This window comes from Colletes gigas, unplaced genomic scaffold, assembly GCF_013123115.1.
Source record: "Colletes gigas isolate AHSC1104 unplaced genomic scaffold, ASM1312311v1 Colletes_gigas_Sc00020, whole genome shotgun sequence".
NCBI classification, from domain to species: Eukaryota; Metazoa; Arthropoda; class Insecta; order Hymenoptera; family Colletidae; genus Colletes; species Colletes gigas.
In genome coordinates, this window is record NW_025106649.1 from 2349067 (window position 1) to 2370657 (window position 21591).

Sequence of the window (21591 nt, forward strand, 5' to 3'; positions counted from 1 at the left end):
CGCTATCAATAAATGATTACACATTTGCGTAGTACTACATGTATACTTAAGTACCTCGTCTGCATTAGTAGATATGTACACATATAATGGTTTGACAGCAAACGACAGGTTGCTTCTTTGACGTCACGTGGCGAAATTAGATGGTGGGGAAGATAGAATTTCTCATCAGCTGTGTATAATATGGTTCTTTGAATGGCTGCTCTAATGCACGGTAAAACGAAAAATCTTGTAGTTTCTGTAAAACGTCTAGTCGATCGTTCACAAATAATCCTTCAATGAAAGTTTACAACCATCAAATCATCCAGCCACGCGTTGGCATTATAAATAATATCTCTTAACCTAAAAAATGTATTTGCAAACATTCTGCACAGTCACCGTAGTATAAACTGACCTCAAATACTAATATAGACGCGTAAATTTTTGGTGAAATCGTTTTACTAGAAACACGACAGTGCATTAGAAATGGCGGACAAATTGGAACATCTCAGGTAAGCGAAAATATCGCATTTTTTTCTTATACCATATGTCTCTTTTAATTAATATTTTTGAGTAATTTCGTATGAACTTTCGTTTTAGTAATGATAAATTAAAATTTTAATGACAAGCGAAAAGTATGTTTCTATTTAATGTTAGTTTTAATTTTATTTATTAATTATGTTTCATAGTTTATAGTACATTGTCTCATTGGTAAATATTTATTGTGTGTTTTAGGATCTATTTCGTCACATGGAATGTGGCAACTAAACATCCGGAGCAAAATTTACACCAACTTGTTGATCTCACTCACAGTACTTCGTCAAGAACATTGCCAGATTTCTATTTTATCGGGTATTTATAAAATATAGCAACTTATAATTATGGAAAAAGCAATCAAGCTTATAAATTACATTAGATTACAGGAAGTGAAAGCCCAGCCACAGAATATGGTATTAGAAATGTTCTTTGAAGATCCATGGACTAAATCTTTTAGGTGGGTGTATTAAACAGTTTAAAGCATTATAGCAATAAATCCTATTACATATAAGAATTGATGATTTCATTTTTGAAGATATTATAATTACCGTAATTCCCTTATAGGGAAATATTGAAGAAATATGACTATGTAAAAATACGTTCACAGCGTTTACAAGGACTTGTTTTAAATGGTTTTTGCTTGCGAAAACACATTCAGCACTTAAGATTGATCGAAGCTCAGTATACAAGAACAGGGTTCAAAGGCATGTGGGTAAGAGAATATTTTAAATGTATGATGTTTCGTATAAATTCTCTAATAAGAAACTTGTTTTTTTTTTTTAGGGTAACAAAGGAGCAGTTAGCATAAGATTAAATATATACGGTGTCAGTATGTGTATTGTAAACACGCACTTAACACCTCACGATCATTTACTGACAGATAGAATTACGGATTACAATACGATACTCACGAATCATAGCTTTACTTGTGCAGATACTTCGAAAATATTATACCATGAGTATGTATTAATTTATCCTGTATAAGGTGTCGCATGGATATAAAACAGACTGCATCATCAAAACTGTTTCTCACGTGTAAGAAATGTTGAATGCAAAATTGAACAATTTTAGAATCTGTTGTGAAAACAGAACATTGTTGAACATTTTTCATTATTTCACTCTTCCTTTTCACTACTATCCTCGATAATATTCGCTTCGCGAACCTGAACCGGCGAATATTAACATCTGCACTTTGCAGTTTTATGCACACAAATGTGTAACAGTGATGTCTTACTTTTATAAAAAAAAAATGAGTATTTTAAACTATTTAATTTAACCTTATACTTATTTTTATCATTTGAGCAGTTTTGACGATACAGTCCGACCAAATTGCATTCAATAACTCGTATGTATATTCTAAAAATAATTTTTTAAACAGCTATGTATTTTGGATTGGGGACTTAAATTTTCGACTGAACGGAGAGAATCTAACCGCTACAGATATCGATGTATTGGTTAAAAAGAATGAACTAAAATGCTTGTTGGAGAAAGATCAGTTGAAAATGGTGATGCAAAATGGCGATGCTTTTGCCGAGTTAGATGAAAGTGCTATTACATTTCCTCCAACTTACAAATACGAATTTGCTTCGCAGGAATTTGATCTCAAGTATGATAAATTTTTTATTTTTATAACATTTTTTTGTCAAGTTTTTTAATTAAAAATTTGTTAAACAGGCGTAGACCTTCTTGGACTGATAGAATTTTGTACAAAGTGAATGCAGATGTTTATGATGATGTTAAGCTTAGTGCTATCCAGCGTAATTACAAAAGTCATTCCAATTATATACAATCAGACCATAAACCCGTCACAGGAGAATTTGATATCATTGTAAGATACTTTTTATGGTATACAACAAAATTGAAATCGACGATGGTTTATTTGTTAAGAAAATTTAATAATTCGGTATATAGGTTAGGTCTGGAGTAGAAGATCATGGTATAGAGTTCCAACCCATATCAGAATGGTTCATAGGCGAAGAAAATTCTGTGTCATACAAATTATTGGGAGATGCTAGACCCTCTAGTGGTGATTGGATAGGCCTCTTCCATAATGAATTTTCCAGCTTGGATGAATATATTGTCTATGAGTATGTAAGTCAAGGTAAGAATTTTTTTTAATAAGACTTCATACACGTTTATCAAGTTGCACCTTAAATGTGCCTTAATCATTTTAACGAGTCACTTTTTTTAACAGTTTGTCTATTGATTTAATGATGCAAAGGTTTTTAATGGATTGTTATTTAGTAATTGATCGGGACAGGATTCAAATCACATACCACTTATTACAATAAACGTATACTTTAATAATCTAACTTGTAACTAATGACTCTTAATATCTGATGTATTATACGGTTACACACGAGTTGCTCTAATGAGATCTGATAGCCATCCTGACTCGCATGGATCCATTGTTTTTATAATGCATCTTCTTTCCATTATATTCTCCTTTTTCAGATTGCTTCTGTGTATTTTATCGCAGTCTTGTAATAGGTGTCTCAGTGTGCCTATTAAGTTATAGTTACATAAGATGTACCTTTTGTCCTCCTTTTCCATCCAAATTGACGCATCTCGCTCTAGCGATCAGTCTACGGCTACCTCCATTCTAATATATTTGTATTTCTTATTATATTTAAAATATCGAAATTATCTACATAATTCCAGAATTCCAGCTTCTTATTTGCAATTCCTATCAGCTCGTTCCGTTTTACAAAAACACTGAGGTCCTCCGTCAGGTAGTTCCCCCTTTCCCCTTGGTTTTTCAAATCACTCTATTTACCCTCTATTCTTAATCTCTGATAGCCAACTTCAACTTTCCCATTTTTCGTTCTGTTTCTGCTACTTCCAGCAGTTTCTGTTGTACCTCTCTCTTTCTGCTCTGGTTTGGTCGTGCTCAACATCTATACACCTCATCCCTCAATTTGTGTTTATTTTTCATGACCTGTTCATTTTCCTCCCAGAGTCGTATCAGTATATAATAAAAATTTTTCATTAATTTTCTATGTCTTTTGGATAACAAATGTTATATCTTAGGCCAAACGTTTCCAACTTCTTTCGAGCCTAACGCGATCACGGAACGAATTTACTTCAGCGGCCCGGCTCTTCGTTCACCAGGAATATATCGCTTGGTCTATGTTGCTCAACGACAAGAGAATCTGATTGGAATTCTAGGCGTTAGTCCACCATTTCCAGGTCATCACAGACCTACTTGATAAATACAATTTAACTCTATAGTATAAACGCAATAGATTGTTTATTATGTTACTGATAGGCCGAATATACTTGCGATATGTGCGTGTTTAGTTGTGAAATTCACGTGGGTTGATACACTTCTGTCGAGTTGCTCTAAATTATTATTCACGCTTACAGTAGGGTTTACTTTTATATTTTTTAAAAAGTGTATTGAACGATTTTAATGTTCAAAATAATTACAACGCACTAGGGGAAGTAAAATAGTACATATTTATGTACTTATATACAATATATCATACATCAGAGGACCATAAAGAGATTAAGTGCGATGCTATTTTACAGTATGACAAGTTACCACGATTGGACAAAGTGAATTATGCAAATTACGCATTAAGACTTTTTAGAATTGTAACTTCAGTTAAAGTAAGAATTACAGTTGCTACTGTATCTTTCAGTAAATGACGTACATTTTCTAAAATAGTTCGTTTCTTTAAACTATTGACATATTAAAATGAATGTTTTAATTTATTTATTTTTTCTAATATACGAACGAACAAACTTCTTCATATATATGGGTTTTTATAAAACTGACAACATTCCTGAATTCTGACAATACAATATCTACTGAAGAATACAGTAAAATTTTAATGAAATAGAACAAACAAACTCATACACAAATGTTATCTAACGATCGGTTTCTTTATGAGTGTTTGAAAGTTACATTTAGTACCTGGTTTTTCTTGTCGGGCTATTGCCCAAAGACGCTAGTGATTAAGTTTTTCCTTTTTTTTTTTTTAGAGAGAGTTTATTAGATAGTGTTAACACGATTTTATGCACCTTGCGTATGAGGGCATTCGTAGATAAAAATTGACTGTTGGTTTAAAAACCTTCCAATTGGATTGACAGATAGTTGCGGCGGTTTGATTGTACAAATCTGCGATTATTTTATTTGTATAGCGCAAATAAAAACGCAAGAAAATTGAACAAATATATATTGTGGTATAAAAGGGTATGCAAATAAAAAATAATATTTTTTACGTGTTAGACAGATTATTTTATCCCATGTCGAGGAATTACAATAAAAAAGAAAACAGTTAAATATTTATAAGAAAACATTTATTTGACAAGTTAAATTTAGGCAAATAACTTAGGAGCTTTACAATAAATAACATACACTCTTTCTGTGGTGCTACATTTACAAAAATTGGGGTACAGTATCTTTTTCTATAATTGTGAAATAATTTATTATTAATATAAATAAATAATACGGAATTATTATAACATATGGCTGCTATACAATATTAGTGTACAAACCTATAGCTTTAAAATGAATGTTAATCTACTAGAACATGAAGTTTAGTAAGATATAGAAATAATACATTTAGTTTTTAAAATATTTATAAACAATATAACATTCACGCTTTAGCCATAATACTGTGGTAACGTCGTATTTTAGAGAAAATACGATTTCTGGTAAGTTACTTTATACACGACTCGTTAAAATACGAATTTATGTAAATTATGAATGAACAATGAAACAAGTAATAGTAAGTGCTTTTAACTATCGATGTGTCATGTAGTCGCAAAGACGATTCTATATCTAGAAATTGTGAAAAAATGTTTGAACATTATCTGCAAGAATCAACGAATGTAAATGCTCAATGTAAGATCATAATACAGCCTATCCTGTTTTTCATTACGCAATCGGTATACAAACATTACAACTTGCACGTTGTTAAACGAGTTGCAGATGTTTTTATGTAACCAGATATTCCCAGGAAACATGCTATTTCTGTCCAAAAACACAAATGCCTCTATAAAGTGGTATGAATCCATTTTAAACGCAGTCTCGAGGCCAACAGTTCAGAACCATATGTTGAATTGCAAAATTAGAACTGGACTTTTAAATAACGATGAAGATTTCAATATATTTTCAATAAACGAGATCTAAACTGGGTGCTGCGCGACTATAATTATGATAAATGTAAATGCCAAGGCATGCGACACTATCACAGCCAAAGTAGAGGATATATTAGCAATTGCTTAAACGTCGAAGGATATATGAAGGTATAAACGCACGCGTATAAATTACAAATCAAGTTTTCGTCCGTAGAAAATTATTTAAATAATTTGCATCGAATGATGAGAATTTTTTTAAAATAAATTATTATATTTTAAACGATTTTCAGCTGGAAATTAGTATCTCTTATACAATTTCGCTGTTCGAATGATAATAGTTGATGTTGCATTTTGTACAATGAATTATAAATATATGTGCAATGTTAGCTATCGTTTTATTTCACCGACGCGAACATTCGATGGGGTCGAGGTTTCTTATTTCCCATACAGCACGGAACATTGTAGGAACACATTTGATAAAATATCTCTGGCAACAACAACGTTACTATGGTTTATGTGCAAGTCATAGCAACGTTTCTGCAATATTACAAACAATATTGCTGAGCCATTGCGGGAACCGTAATATTACGAAATTATATTTCTACTTATACATTAACAACAATTTCATTTTTATACAAATTAAATACAAGTAAAAACTTGACAGTTCCCGCTTTCAACAATATTATTTAAATTGTAAAGTATATAAAAAATAAATCATATTAGTAATGCTTTTTTTATACGATACAATTTTATATATATCCCAGTAATGTTCCTCATTAATAGATTACTGAACATAGCTTTCAAAAATTATATATACAGGGTTAGGTTAGATCTGGAAAAAATTTTAATGGCAGAATCCAGAGGCCAAAATAAGACGAAAACAAAAATACCAATTTGTTGTTTGAGGCTTCGTTAAAAAGTTATTAACGTTTAAGGTTTTGGGGAAACATTTTAGACCACACGGTATATTTTCGGTAAAGAATTTTTTTCTCGAAAATGGGTAAGATTTCGGGGGTATGCTTATTGACCAAAAATGATTGTAATCGACCCTTGTAACAGAAAATAATTTTTCCAAACCGATTTGAAATTTTTTGGTTTCGCCGAAAAATTTTGACACCTACTCGAATTATTTCTCGAAAGTGCGTAGGATTTCGAGGGTATGTCTATTCACAAAAATTGATTGTAATTGACCCCTGCAACCAAAAATAATTTTTTTAGTACGATTTGAAAAATTTTTTTTTCGCCGAAAAATGTCAGCACCTTCTCGAATTTTTGTTTAGAAAATGAGTAGGATTTGGGGGGTATGCCTATTCACAAAAAATGATTGTAATTATCCCCCGCAACCAAAAATAATTTTTTCAGAATGATTTGAAACTTTTTCATTTAATTTTGTAATATCTTTTTAACGAAGCCTAAATCAACAAATTGGTATTCTTGATTTTCGTTTTATTTTGGCCTCTAGAATCTCCCATTAAAATTTTTCCCTGGGGTGGCCTAACACCCTGTGTATTGCCTTTTATCAATGTACTTATATTTGATGTATTCATTTTATAATTAGTGAGAAAGCATTGGCAACTTGAGTCAACTAATGTCACTAATCTTCTTTTACCAGATTATTGAGAGCCAAAGGTAACTAAAAAACATTTATCCGACTTCTATACTAATTGAATTTACAAGCAAATTGATAAAAGACTATATATTTATATACGCAGAGATGGGGAAAATTCTCGTCCAGATAAATGTATCGACCAACGAATTTATCTGTTATTGCTCAAATAAAAATTAGAATTAGAAAGAAATATTTTGAAATGAAAAAAAAAACGTTTATTCGTTCGATCGAATAAACTCAAATCGCTATACGTTGGTTGTATTTCTTATCTATTACTCAAGTAACATTTTTCTTATCTCAGATAATGTGTTATTAATATGTACTACGAAGTTATGGTTGAACTTTTATATTGCAAACGTAACCGCAGCATTGCAGTATTTCTGTACTGTTCCATGCTGTATAGGTAAATGCATCGAAATCGTCGAGTATCATTAATTCTACTTGATGTATCGCGGAGGAAGCCACACCGGAATTGTGTGCGTCTCCTCGAAGGAACTTTTAAGCAACTTGAGGCAGTAGATTAGCAACGATCCCTCGTCGCGCGTGCTCAGACCGTGAAACGATCGATATTGTTCTTCACGGAATGATCGTTTGCGCAGACGCGGGATCGCCGTTCAATATTGGAAGCAAATACGATTCCATGCTCTCAGCTTCCGGTGCCGCGGTATCGATACCTCGAAGCTGTTGTATCCTGTGCCAAACGAAGTCTCTCTGCGGTCTTCGTAGCACGAACATACTAAAAATAAGAATACCTTGAAGAGCGTTCACGACGTCGAACGTCGACCAAGAGAACGTGTTTCCGGTTACGAGCCAGGATATCAGGTCCATCGTCCAGTTTATGGCCAACAGGAAGCATATTATCAAACTGACGAACGCCATTCTTGTCAGCCGCCGGAGGAACCTCCGATCGCGTCGATCCGACTCCTCGTTCCTCGCGAGAAGCCTCAAGTCGAGATCCTTTTGGTATTTCGTCAGCTTGACGAAAGTCAGAACGAAGAGGATCACGTTTCCAAGCAGCAGCAGCCCGACTGACACGTAGAAGAATGACATTGCTTTCACGTCGGCTGTATAATGAAGAAAAGAATTATTGTTTGGTATATTAAAAATGGTATATCAATAGTAATTATCAATTAGCTCTGGATAAGTGTGATTAAAGCTTTAAAAGCCCTGACGAGAGAAGAGGAAGATATATTTAAATTAAGAAATGAATTCCATCATCTTCTCATTACTTCTTATGACGAAGAAAAGAATTATTGTTTGGTATATTAAAAATGGTATATCAATAGTAATTATCAATTAGCTCTGGATAAGTGTGATTAAAGCTTTAAAAGCCCTGACGAGAGAAGAGGAAGATATATTTAAATTAAGAAGTGAATTCCATCGCCTTCTCATTACTTCTTATGACGAAAAAAGGAATTATTGTTTGGTATATTAAAAATGGTATATCAATAGTAATTATCAATTAGCTCCGGATAAGTGTGATCAAAGCTTTAGAAGCCCTGACGAGAGAAGGGGAAGATATATTTAAATTAAGAAATGAATTCCATCATCTTCTCATTACTTCTTATGACGAAGAAAAGAATTATTGTTTGGTATATTAAAAATGGTATATCAATAGTAATTATCAATTAGCTCTGGATAAGTGTGATTAAAGCTTTAGAAGCCCTGATGAGAGAAGAGGAAGATATATTTAAATTAAGAAGTGAATTCTATCATCCTCTCATTACTTCTTCTCGAATTCGAATTTGCAAGTATTAGCAGCGACATTATTTATTTTCTACCGGCTCTTCTAAAACACCCGTCGAATTGTTAACGAGTTTACGATGCAATTGAATTTAGTAGAGAAGATACGAGAGAAAAGCAAACATTACTGGACGAAGAATAGCGTGTGCAGATGATATAATTTTGCATTTCAAACAGACAATTATAAAATCATTCAAAGGATTAAAGCTTGAAGTCTATTGAAATACCTTCGCACAACTCTGAGTAGCGTGGTCAAATTGAAAATTACTTGGTTCTTAAATAAGTAAATTTTGATGCAAAATGTAAAATAATATTATTAAGTATTGTGTTAATATGACATTTGTTCAACATATGTAAATCAGTACTATGTGATTAATGAAAATTTCATGGATTTTTATGCAATGAGAAGACACAGCACCGAAGAATGAAATCACTATATCTTGCAAATGTATTTTTGGAAGGCATATTTTCACACTCGAGTAATGTTTTCCGTACTCTTGAGTTGATAATTTCTAATTCAAGATTGCTACTCGCATCAAACGAACCTTTATTTTTCTTGGAACGATCAACGAGCTTATTATTCTTTCTGACGCAACGAGCAACAAATCTTATCATCTTTCTCTGTTCAATTTTATCTATCTAAAGAGTAGATTAAAACCTCATCAATAAAGGGAAATATATACCAAGCCATTTTGAATAAAGTTAAATCATCGTTATATATACATGTTGTATATAATACCATATTATATTGCCATTAAAATTTACAATGTACTATAATTGTGGTGTCTTATTTATTTAATGAAACTTTTAAGAATTGTGAAATTTCATGGATCTTCCACGGTAAGAATTCTAAAGTGTAATAGTTTTAGTTTTATAAAAAGAAGAAAAAGAAATTTTTCCATAGGTAAAAGTCGCGATTGCGTGGGAAAATCACTCCTTTTCTGGCTGTACTATGATTCCTGGGACACCCTGTGCATCGTTTCATCGTTCGTAATTTCGTTAAATTCGACTTACGTTTGAACCAACAGTTTTCCTTGTCAAAGTTCGACTTGACGTATGTTGCAGGTATCATCGGATTAAGGTCCATAAACATCGAGACGAGGGTAAGTATCACCGAGGGACACCAACACCATAAGGAGTACCAAAAGAATAGCGTTCTGGGCTTCATTCTCTTGTACGTTTCACGATCCACGTGGCTGCGTACCAGCGACCACATCTCGATGCACATCGCGTTCAGCCAGAAGAAACAGGCGATGAAGGAGAACTGGATGACGAACGCTGAAAAAGTAAGTTGCTTTTTAATCGGTCCCAAATGAGTACCTAGCTTCGAAAGGAATCACCCGTTGCACCGTGCCGTTTTATGATATACCATAAAGCGTGCTGTGCATCGTATAAAAATAAATCTGATCCGAAAACGAGAGTCCCAGAAGTCTGCTTTTAAACTGTTACTTAAAATTGTCGAGTCGAAACAGCCATATTTGGTTGCAAGAAACAATTATACTGATTATACTGATACTGTCTTTTGAGAATATGATGCGAGAACAAGAGTTCCAGAAGTCTACTTTTAAACTATTACTTAGCCAAAATTGTCGACTCAAAGCAGCCATTTTTGATAGCAAAAAACAATTGACAAAGAACTCTAATAGATGGTCTATTTTGTTTTAGGTACTGATACTGTCTTTTGAAGATATGATGCGAGAACGAGAGTTCCAGAAGTCTACTTTTAAACTGTTACCTAGCCAAAATTGTCGACTCAAAGCAGCCATTTTTGATTGCAAGAAACAATTGACAAAGAATTCTAATAGATGGTCTATTTTGTTTTAGGTACTGATACTGTCTTTTGAGAATATGATGCGAGAACGAGAGTGCCAGAAGTCTCCTTTTAAACTATTACCTAGCCAAAATTGTCGACTCAAAGCAGCCATGTTTGATTGCAAGAAACAATTGACAATGATTTTAATAGGTGATCTGTTTTGTTTTAGGTACTGATACTGATGTCTTTCGCGGATATTGCATGATTGTAAGTAGAACCACTAGTCTCAGTTATTATGTGTTCACCATTTAATTGATTTCTCCAATTTTTCTTTTTTTAATCATCTTTTTGCAGAGATCTCAACATTTGGAGTAATTCTCACCTATGCTGGTGCACGCTTGGCTCGACAATTGCGAATTTCCTAGTTGCGTTACTGCCAGCATAATGAAAGCCAGCGCTAAGCATCCACAGTAACGGCACAGCGCTCTTCCGTAGACGTCCCTTAATTTTGGCGTGATGGAATACGCCGCGATAGTGAGGATTAAAAATGGCACGGATATTAAGAGGCCACAGGCGTAAATTGTGAATCGTGACGACGCAGTGACTACTATGCGGTCTGAAACAATTACCATTCAAGTCAATACAAATGTTGGCAACGCGGAATAATACTTTTAATATCAAATTCACGGATATCGTTTGCACGCGTATTTTCCCCGAAACCTGTCATATCTATGGACGTTTTGTTACTTTTTATCGACACGTGTTGAGAAAAACTAATTTTAAATTGATTTTTAATAGAAAAGTTGTTGTTCGAAACTAAATATTTTCAACCAGCAATCGCGAAGGCTGGGACCACGAGGCAACAAATATTTGAGAAACACTTTTAGAATGCTTACCTTCGGATAAGCACAACACAGTCGTGAGTCCCATTTCCGGTGTGATTTCCATGCAATAATCAACGCCTGGATTCAACATGAACGGCTCCATACGCGGCATGAACACAGATCCGTTTAACAGTAAATAATATCTTTCGTATTCGCTTATCTCCGGTTCCAAGATCAGTCTGCGACAAGCATTTAATTATAATTGTCATACGATCTTTTTGTCTTCTTCTTGCGTGGAATATTTCGTGTGAAAATAAGTATATCTACGTCAGATTTATATAACAGAACCTTGCGGACTAATTGCAAGTAGTTTGAAAAATGGAAACACGTGGAAATAAATTTTTAAAATGCGTAATATTTTCTGAAGCATCCTAATATTAGAAAACTAGCCTAATCACTGGGATATTATACGCTGACGATTCGAATATTTCACTAAATATGTACAGACTGCCCAATTATTATCGTAAAGTCTATTCTTAAAACCAAACTACATAATGTAGTTATAATCCACTATAATAAACCGTATGACTAACACAAACAATCGAAATAGTACCACAAGGACACGGGCAGAAATATACCATATTTTGTAACTTCAAAAGTGTAAAAACAGGATAATCAGAATTGTATGCACTAGCTTTTGAAACAGGTCTATAGATATCATTTAAGTGCTTACGTTAGCATTGAAAAGAAAGATCTTGCGGATAAAATGATCAACGAAATAGCCGATCTTATAATAATACCTCATCGATCGATTATTAATGCTGAACAACTTTATGGTTGAGAATGAAAATATACAACCTCTTGGCATCTAATATTAAGTGGGAATGAATTTTATGGAAAAACGTTTAAATAATTCGAGACAGAATTAAATTGAACAAGAATCAGGACTGATAACAAAAGAGTTACTATTATACTTATTATTCGTTTATTAACGGGAAAACCCCTTTAGAAATTAATTAATTAACGTTTTGCAAAATAATTTTAATCCACAATGAGAGTACCTGTTCCATAAATTTTTAAATATATTTCAACCATTTGTAACTAATAATTTGACTACCCGTTACAAGTATTTAAAATTATCAAATATATTGAAATAGTAAATATTAAAATTCAACAAATAATCTTGTGATCGGTTCCAATCCTAGAAATTAATGTTTTGCAAAATAATTTTAATCCAAAATGGGGGAACCTGTTCCATCAACTTTTAAATATATTTCAACCGTTCGTGACTAATAATCTGACCACCCGCTACAAGTATTTAAAATTATCAAATATATTGAAATAGTAAATATTAAAATTCAATAAATAATCTTGTTGTGGTAGGTTCCAATTCTGGAAATTAATGTTTTGTAAAATAATTTTACTCCAAAATGGGGGAACCTGTTCCATCAACTTTTAAATATATTTCAACCGTTCGTGACTAATAATAGTATAATTTGGCTACCAACTGTACATACATATACACGGTGTTCGGCCAACCTAGAGAAAAATTTTAATGGGAGATTGTAGAGACCAAAATAAGACGAAAATCAAGAATATCAATTTTTCGTTAGAGGCTTCGTTAAAAAGTTATTAACAATTAAATTAAAAAATTTCAAATCGATCTGGAGAAATTATTTTCGATTGCGGGGGTCAAATACAATCATTTTTTATGAATAGACATACCCCCGAATTCCTACCCACTTTTTAGAAAAAATTCGAGAAGGTGTGAATTTTTCAACGCAAAAAAAATTTCAAATCGTACTGGAAAAATTATTTTCGGTTGCAGGGGTCAATTACAATCATTTTTTGTCAATAGACATAACCCTGAAATTCTACCCATTTTCAAGAAAAAAATTCCTTACCGAAAATATAGTCAGAGGCCCAAAATGGTTCCCCGAAATTTCATGTGCATCTTTGAAACATCATAATTCCTGAACGGATTGGACGATTTTAATGTTTCAAAATGCAAACAACGCGTATTTTGGTGAAGAATATGTGAAAATTTCAAAAATTTTCGAAAAGTTATTCCTTGACTTCGCAAAATGAGAAAAACCCCATAAGAATGATCCAATTTTTAAACAGCCACAACTCATACAATAGTGAATATATTTCATTGAAATTCTGGGGAGAACTAGAGTTCATGGATACCTACAAAAAAGTATTGAACAACTTTTCTCTACAGCGCCAACCAAATTCATTACAAATGAAAAATGGTGCCTAAATTTTTCGACGAAAAAAAAAATTTCAAATCGTTCTGGAAAAATTATTATCGGTTGCAAGGATCAATTGCAATCATTTTTGGTCATTACACATTCCCCCGAATTCTTAGGCACTTTCGAAAAAAAACTTCCTTACCGAAAATCTAATTAGGTGCCTTTATTCAACGAAAAAAAAAATTTCAAATCGTTCTGGAAAAATTATTTTCGGTTGCAGGGGTCAATTACAATCATTTTTGGTGAATAGGCATACCCCCCAAATCCTACTCACTTTCTAGCCAAAAATTCGAGAAGGTGCTGACATTTTTCGGCGAAAAAAAATTTTTCAAAGCGTTCCAAAAAAATTATTTTTGATTGCAGGGGTCAATTACAATCATTTTTGGTCATTACACATTCCTCCGAAATCCTAGGCACTTTCGAGAAAAAAATTCCTTACCGAAAATCTAATTAGGTGCCTTTATTCAACGAAAAAAAAAATTTCAAATCGTTCTGGAAAAATTATTTTCGGTTGCAGGGGTCAATCACAATCATTTTTGGTGAATAGACATACCCCCGAAATCCTGCGCATTTTCGAGAAAAAAATTCAGTACTGGCGGAACTTTAAACGTTAATAACTTTTTAACGAAGCCTCCAACAACAAATTGGTATACTTGATTTTCGTCTTATTTTGACCTCTAGAATCCCCCATTAAAATTTTTCCCAGGGGGTGGCCGAACACCCTGTATATTTTGTTATTTCTATTACTTGACAAACTTATAAATTTAACGCGATCGTTAAAGTTAACGTTTGAAATTGTTACCTTTTATAGGTGCAAGGATCCCCAATGATCGCAACGAATTTTCTGTACTGATCACCGGGAATTTGGTAGCCGCTTGCATTGAACTTGCTGAAGAAAGGTGAGAAGGTTTGGTTGATCGCTGAATCGAAAGCGACGCAGGCCAATTTCTTGTTTTCATTTACCACGAGCATCTGACCCTCCGCACAACATTTTCCAACTACTGGTAAATTTTTGTATTCGTTCGGTATCACCGTCTCATTTTGCTGTGGAATCAAGGTAAACGATTATTTACACAAATTTTATTCTCAAATAACAAATAACAATGTTAGATCCGCTCGTAAACTAGCTTTTTAAATTTCTTTGTCCGGTAATAAATATACGTCTCTTAAAAAAATGATCTTGAAGTCTCGAGAAACATGATTAAGAAAAATTGCTTGCTCATCATAATATTTGCCCCTTCCAGACAAATGATGGTTTTTTAAAATAAAAATGTTAGATCCACTCGTAAACTAGCTTTTAACCACGACTTTAAATTTCTTTGTTCGTCCAAATATTGGTTTAATAAATTCTATTAATCTATATTTCAATCTAAAGTTTGTATTTGTTACTAGTTAGTCCAATAATAAATAAACGTTTCACTTGAAAAAATGATCGTTTGCTTATCATAATATTTGTCTTATCAAAATATTTATGATACTCAAATTGGGCGCGTCGCCCTACACATATTATCGCCCAAGCATAAACACAATGGGTGCAATAGAAGGTGTGGTCTTAGAAAAGCTAGTAAAAGCATCCTTTCGCTGAAGAATTTCAAGTTACTGATTCACGATTACAGATTACAGATTGCAGATGTTATTTATATCGGTTAATTAATCTCAGCGATGACTGATCATTTATATCTCGATTACTTTTATTGTTCGATCACAAAGGTAATCGCGAAGTAACCAGCTGCTGTTTAACTCCGTAAGAAACTGATTCTGAAAAATTTAGCGAGTCGAGCAACAAAGGAAATCGTAACATCTGAAATTGAGTAGCGATCGAATGGATCCCTCCTCCTCTTATTATTTTTTTCGTAACATCACTTATTTTTATCAAAGGAATTTACGGAATTCTTGCTCACAATGTGTGACCAGGAAACGTAGATGCAAGAAAAAATACAAAGTGTACATTTGAATATTCTAATATTCATGACTTTAGTTTCCTTGAAATATCTTCCCACCCGTTTAATAGCCAGTATAAAGTGGTCCCCACACTTAAGAACACTTAAGATGGTATTCTAGCCTAGAATTTCATTCTTTAAGCCTTTTTAGAGATTTTTTTATACAAAAAAAGTATGTTTCTTAATTTCGATATTTTGCACACATATTTATTTATATTTGACGAATGTTTATTATAATTTCGGTTCACACCATGGTCATTATCACACTTGATTGGTCAATCATATCCTTCTGATTCTTTCATTTCAGCTGGTAGGATACTTATTCTTAAAGGAACCTTGTCAAATCATAAAATTTGGTCAATTTTGATTATTTTCACTACAAAGAAATTGTATTAAAACATGTATGTGTTAAAAAAGAAAATGTCAAAATTAAGACTCATACTTTTTTTGTAAAATGACCAAAAAAAAAATGAAACTCTAGATTAGAATACAAAAAGTACAAAAAAACTTCTCAAGAGTTGTCAATTAAATATTATTTCGGTTCATGTAGCTACTGTGTCTAAATTTGAAATATAATGTACCTTCGTATATGTGTTTAATGTATAAATAAGAAAAACGTAATATTCAATTTAATTAAGCCATTTTCTGACAAATCTTCTCTGATATTTACTTTAATTATCACATTAGCATACTATAAGTATATAACATACTATTAACACATATATTCGCATACACTAATATATTATTGTAAAGTACATAATTTTACTCGTTTCACACCAAGCAAGTTCAAAATCAAAATATCGCATTTGAAACATTTCCCTCGTATATCTCGATATACGCAAATAAATAGGAAGATAATCATATAGAATACAAGCTATTGTTTGCAATTTGTTGACCAGTGCAATCATTAGTCAATATAATTGCGTACTGTCAGAATTTTAGTAGGTGATAATTGTTAAATGAATGGATACATTTATCACGATAGCCATTTGCATCAAACAGTGCTAATTCAATGAAAGGAATGCAAATCGAGGTTTCTCGATCTCCTGTGAGTCATGTATTTAGAACCAGAAGTAAGTCGGAAGCCGGAACGGTTACGAGGATTCGCATAAATGGATAGCCAGATCTCTAAAAATAATTTTGTAAACATACAAATGTCTATATTTATCGCGCTTTACAGGAACGTATACGTAATTATATCTTTCTTGCCTGGATATAAATGTTTAAATTCAATCGATGCGTAAACTAGAATTAACAGACTATTTTTCTCGATAATGTAAAGCTTCGACTAAGGTGTTTGGAAACGTAATAACTTTTTATCGGTCGTAAAAGTAAAATAGAACGAAGATTCATTTGATTCGATATTTCGACGTATACGCTGAAAACCTTGTAAGAACTTATTCGAAATTCAACATTACTAAAATACAGGTTGTTCGGCCAACCCAGGGAAAAATTTTAATGAGGGATTCTAGAGGCCAAAATAAGACGAAAATCAAGAATACCAATTTGTTGATGAAGGCTTTGTTAAAAAGTTATTAACAATTAAATTAAAAAATTTCAAATCGTTCTGGAAAAATTATTTTCGGTTGCAGGGGTCAATTACAATCATTTTTTGTCAATATACATACCCCCGAAATCCTACCCATTTTCAAGAAAAAATTCGAGAAGGTGTGAAATTTTTTGACGGAAAAAAAATTTCAAATCGTTCTGGAAAAATTATTTTCGGCTGCAGGGGTCAATTACAATCATTTTTTGTCAATATACATACCCCCGAAATCGTACCCATTTTCAAGAAAAAAATTCCATACCGAAAATATAGTCTGAGGCCTGAAATGGTTCCCCGAAATTTCATGTGCATCTTTGAAACATCATAACTCCTGAACGGATTGGACGATTTTAATGTTTCAAAATGCAAACAACGCGTATTTTGGTGAAGAATATGCGGAAATTTCAAAAATTTTCGAAAAGTTATTTCTTGACTTCGCAAAATGAGAAAAACCCCATAAAAATGATCCAATATTTAAACAGCTATAACTCCTACAATAGTGAATATATTTCATTGAAATTCTGAGGAGAACTACAGTTTATGGATACCTACAAATAAGTATTGAACAACTTTTCTGTACAGCGCCAACCAAATTCATTAAAAATGAAAAACGAATTCCGTCCGTACTGATTTTTTTTCTCGAAAATGTGTAGGATTGCAGGGGTATGTATAATGACCAAAAATGATTACAATTGACACCCGCAACCGAAAATAATTTTTCCAGAACTATTTGAAAAATTTCTTTTTCGCCGAAAAATTTTAGCACTTTTTTTTCATTTTTTTTCTCGAAAGTCGATAGGATTTCGGAGGTATGTATATTCACCTTAAATGATTGTAATTGACCCCCGCAACCGAAAATAATTTTTCCAGAACGATTTGAAATTTTTTAATTTAATTGTTAATAACTTTTTAACGAAGCCTCCATCAACAAATTGGTATTCTTGATTTTCGTCTTATTTTGGCCTCTAGAATCCCTCATTAAAATTTTTCCCAGGGTAGCGAAGATAATATTGCAAGATAAATGACAGCGTAATGTAAATTGATCGTTAGAATAATAGTAAATTGTAGAACTTATTGTTAGATTGCCTATGTTTTGTGTTGGTAATCATTATTTTCTTAACAACACTGCACTTAAACAAAACAGTATTCGTCATCCAGATAAAGATGTACCCAACACTAAATTCTATCAAACACAATTTAAAAATAGATTCACTCTGGAAGGTATTAATATATTTGTTGTAATCATTTTTTTTATACATACCAAAAGAATCGAATGTATAGTTGCTGCTTCATTGTTTTGGGCGATGGAAATCGCCAGGTTGCAGAGAAGAACGTATAGCAACATTAAAAGTTTTTCAGCGTTTCCAGACATCTTTCCTCGAAATCTTTTTATAGTATCTGCAAAAACTGTTGTAAAATATTTTTTTTTTGTAACGTTCTCGAAATCTTTGCAGAACGGATTCCTCGGGTTCTCGAGTCGCTTCGTCGGTATTGCCTTGATAACGAACGTTCTTTAAAGTCCAGTTTACGTTTTATCGTCACCGATTTTCGGGCATCACGTGTCAACAACCGCGGTGAAATCGAATATCTGGATATTTCGAGCCGCCAGCGACATCTTGTATCGTTCGCGATATCTTTGTAAATTTTTCCACTCGGTTTTTAATGTCCACCGATCCCGATTCGATCAGAGTTTATATTTTCGGTGCTAACGGTAACGTTTATCGCGTCGATATGAGTGAATCAGATACCGGACGGTTTATCCGCCCGATAAACGCGTATCCAGGATCGACTTCGTTTCTTGAACCTCAAGAAGCTTCCCCAACGTTCCTTCTCGGCGATTCCACGTATTTATAGAGATGTTTCCTTGAAACTGAGAGCTCTATCAGGTTGCCTGATTATTTTCCCGCTATCTATTAAATGCCGAACGATGCGTAAGATAATAGAAATCTGTTAGTCGAGTCTGAACACGGATCAGAAGAACACGTTCTTCCACTTGTTCCTGTCGCGTTATCTTCTCGAAGAGGCAACGAAACGGCAGCGAGAATACCTTCGAAACCTGCAACATACGATAATTGCGTTACCTAATTAATCCATTGCATTTCGCGACCTTCCACAATTATTAAATCGTTATTCCATTATCACCCGATATATTTGTTTTTCACGGTGACAGAGTCACTTTTCGTTAATGCGCAACGTCCCCGGAAATGGACAAAAATAATAGAATGAGAGACGTTTATGTTCTACAAATTCATAAATATTAATAACAGAACGTAGATTTTGATCTTAGAAATGTTTTGTAATTTTAAAAGTAATAAAATCGAGGTTTATGCTTGGCAAATGTTTAAATATTAATAAGAGATCGTACAGTTCGATGCTCAGAATTTAAGGTAATTTTAACAGTAATAGAACAAGAAGTTTATGTTCTGGGAACTGTTAAATACTAATAATAAAACCTAGATTTTGATGCTAGAAGTTTATTATGATTTTAAAAGTAATAAAACCCAAGTTTATTTTCTGCAAATTCTCAAAGATTAATAACAGAACATAGATTTTGGTGCCAGAAATTTATTATAGTTTTAGAAGTAATAGAACTTTAATTTCTACAAACTCTTAAATACTAATAACAGAACGTAAATTTTGCATGTTTTTAAATACGTTCCATTTTGTGTTTACAATTCGAGTTATGTAACTTATATTTAGTACTCGAATAAAATAATGTTCAAACAAAAGTATTACTCGGTAAACAAGGAACTGCGATCAAAGTCACCTCGATCTTTTAAATAAAAATATTATACCTTCTTATACGTTTTGTTATAGTTTGGGAAAGGCCACCATTAACACGAACGTATTTAATGTAGTTATTATTACTTTAATAATGCTTTAATACTACATAGCGTAACTTTTACGGAAATAAAAAAAGGGGCATGATGTTTCACCATCGAGTACTACGAACATTTTAGGCGTCGGACGGGGAAGTCCCATTCGGATAAGTCTAATAGATGGCGACACTGCATTCGTCAACACTTTTCTTATTCTCTTTAAAAAAATTATTAGACGTCTGATGCGGAAAATTGATTAATTTAGAAATTATCATTTTTATTCCGAATGCCCATTTACGCGACACATTGTGCAATCGTTATAGTGACAGTAGTTAACTCGAGGATGTTATTCGTGGCGCATGAAGATCAAACGCTCACGGATCCGCAATCAAAATGCGTGGATCCTCTGTGGAGTGTACCGAAAAGCATTTAATATCGTGTCATAGTGACGGTGAATCGTCCGATGAATGGTCATTCACCTACAAATTCCCGCTACTTCGAGAACGAAACCAACAACTAGCATACAGAACTTTCGATCCTCTCAAATTCTTATAATTCGAATGCCATATGAAACTATTTCATTAAAAATCAACAATGTAGAGAGGATCTGCGATGGAAAGTTACAGAAGCCATCAGAGTTTGACTTTCATTCGCGAACAACGAATCTGAAATTTTAGATTCGTAAACTTCCATTTCTATCCGTAATTCGTGACTGAAATTTTCCGAAATCTAACGTCAGGGTATCACGACGGAACCATAACCTCACAAACACACAGAATCCGCGGGGGACTGGTAAAAAGATACTTACTTCTCAAAATTCAATGCTAATAAATCGTACGATTCACCACTGTTGAAACTAATATCGTACGTGGAATCAAAGATTCTTAAGATCTTATCGTAACAGATATTACCGCGGTAAATTCCAACAAATCACCTTCACCAATTTCCAGAAATAATTTTTCCGCGGAATAGTTTGAACGACGCTCGGTTCACAATGATCGTTAACGTTCAATTACACTTTTTATAACGATAGGATACAGAGGATCGTGTAACGACAGAAGCAATCCGACGAAAATTCGCGTGGTTCGCCGATCGACGTCCGAGAACACACTGACCGCACTCTTGGAGGCCTCGTGCCTTTATCTATCACTGCACGATTACTCGTACGGTGCATACATCGTCAGGAAGATTCACTAAACAGGTGTCGTAATTATATTTCCCGTGATTGCTCTGGAAAGGGCAGTTAACGTTAAACTCAATATACGTAGATATAAATATAAATTATTATCGAATTGGAGAAGATACCATTACAGATGGAATTTAATAGTGAAAATAATTTTTACTATATTTTAATTCAATTCATTTTAGTATATTATTATTTATTTTTAGTTTATTCAAATATAACTGCAAGGCTCGAGACAAAAATAAGAATATAGCAAATTAGTTGGATATTTAAAATAAAAAATATATAAGTTGAGCCTCTTGTAAAATAAAAAATACA

At 33.1% G+C, this 21591-nt stretch overlaps 2 protein-coding genes across 2 annotated transcripts; one reads left to right on the forward strand and one right to left on the reverse strand.

Moving 5' to 3' along the window:
• Positions 1-113: 113 nt before the first annotated feature.
• LOC122400792 (inositol polyphosphate 5-phosphatase K-like) lies at positions 114-4739 on the forward strand. Its single transcript, XM_043402454.1, has 9 exons — positions 114-488; positions 712-828; positions 893-970; positions 1078-1225; positions 1297-1472; positions 1892-2119; positions 2188-2341; positions 2425-2614; positions 3544-4739. Exons 1-9 carry the CDS (start codon positions 463-465, stop codon positions 3720-3722), a joined length of 1296 nt encoding a protein of 431 aa, XP_043258389.1. The 5' UTR covers positions 114-462; the 3' UTR covers positions 3723-4739.
• A 2333-nt stretch (positions 4740-7072) lies between these two features.
• LOC122400793 (probable G-protein coupled receptor Mth-like 10) lies at positions 7073-21186 on the reverse strand. The gene is made up of 7 exons (XM_043402455.1): positions 20899-21186; positions 18533-19327; positions 14588-14829; positions 11603-11769; positions 11089-11322; positions 9968-10231; positions 7073-8274 (listed from the first exon to the last, which is right to left on the reverse strand). The coding sequence occupies exons 2-7, from the start codon at positions 18641-18643 to the stop codon at positions 7787-7789; spliced, it is 1506 nt and encodes a 501-aa protein (XP_043258390.1). The 5' UTR covers positions 18644-19327; positions 20899-21186; the 3' UTR covers positions 7073-7786.
• Positions 21187-21591: the final 405 nt, after the last annotated feature.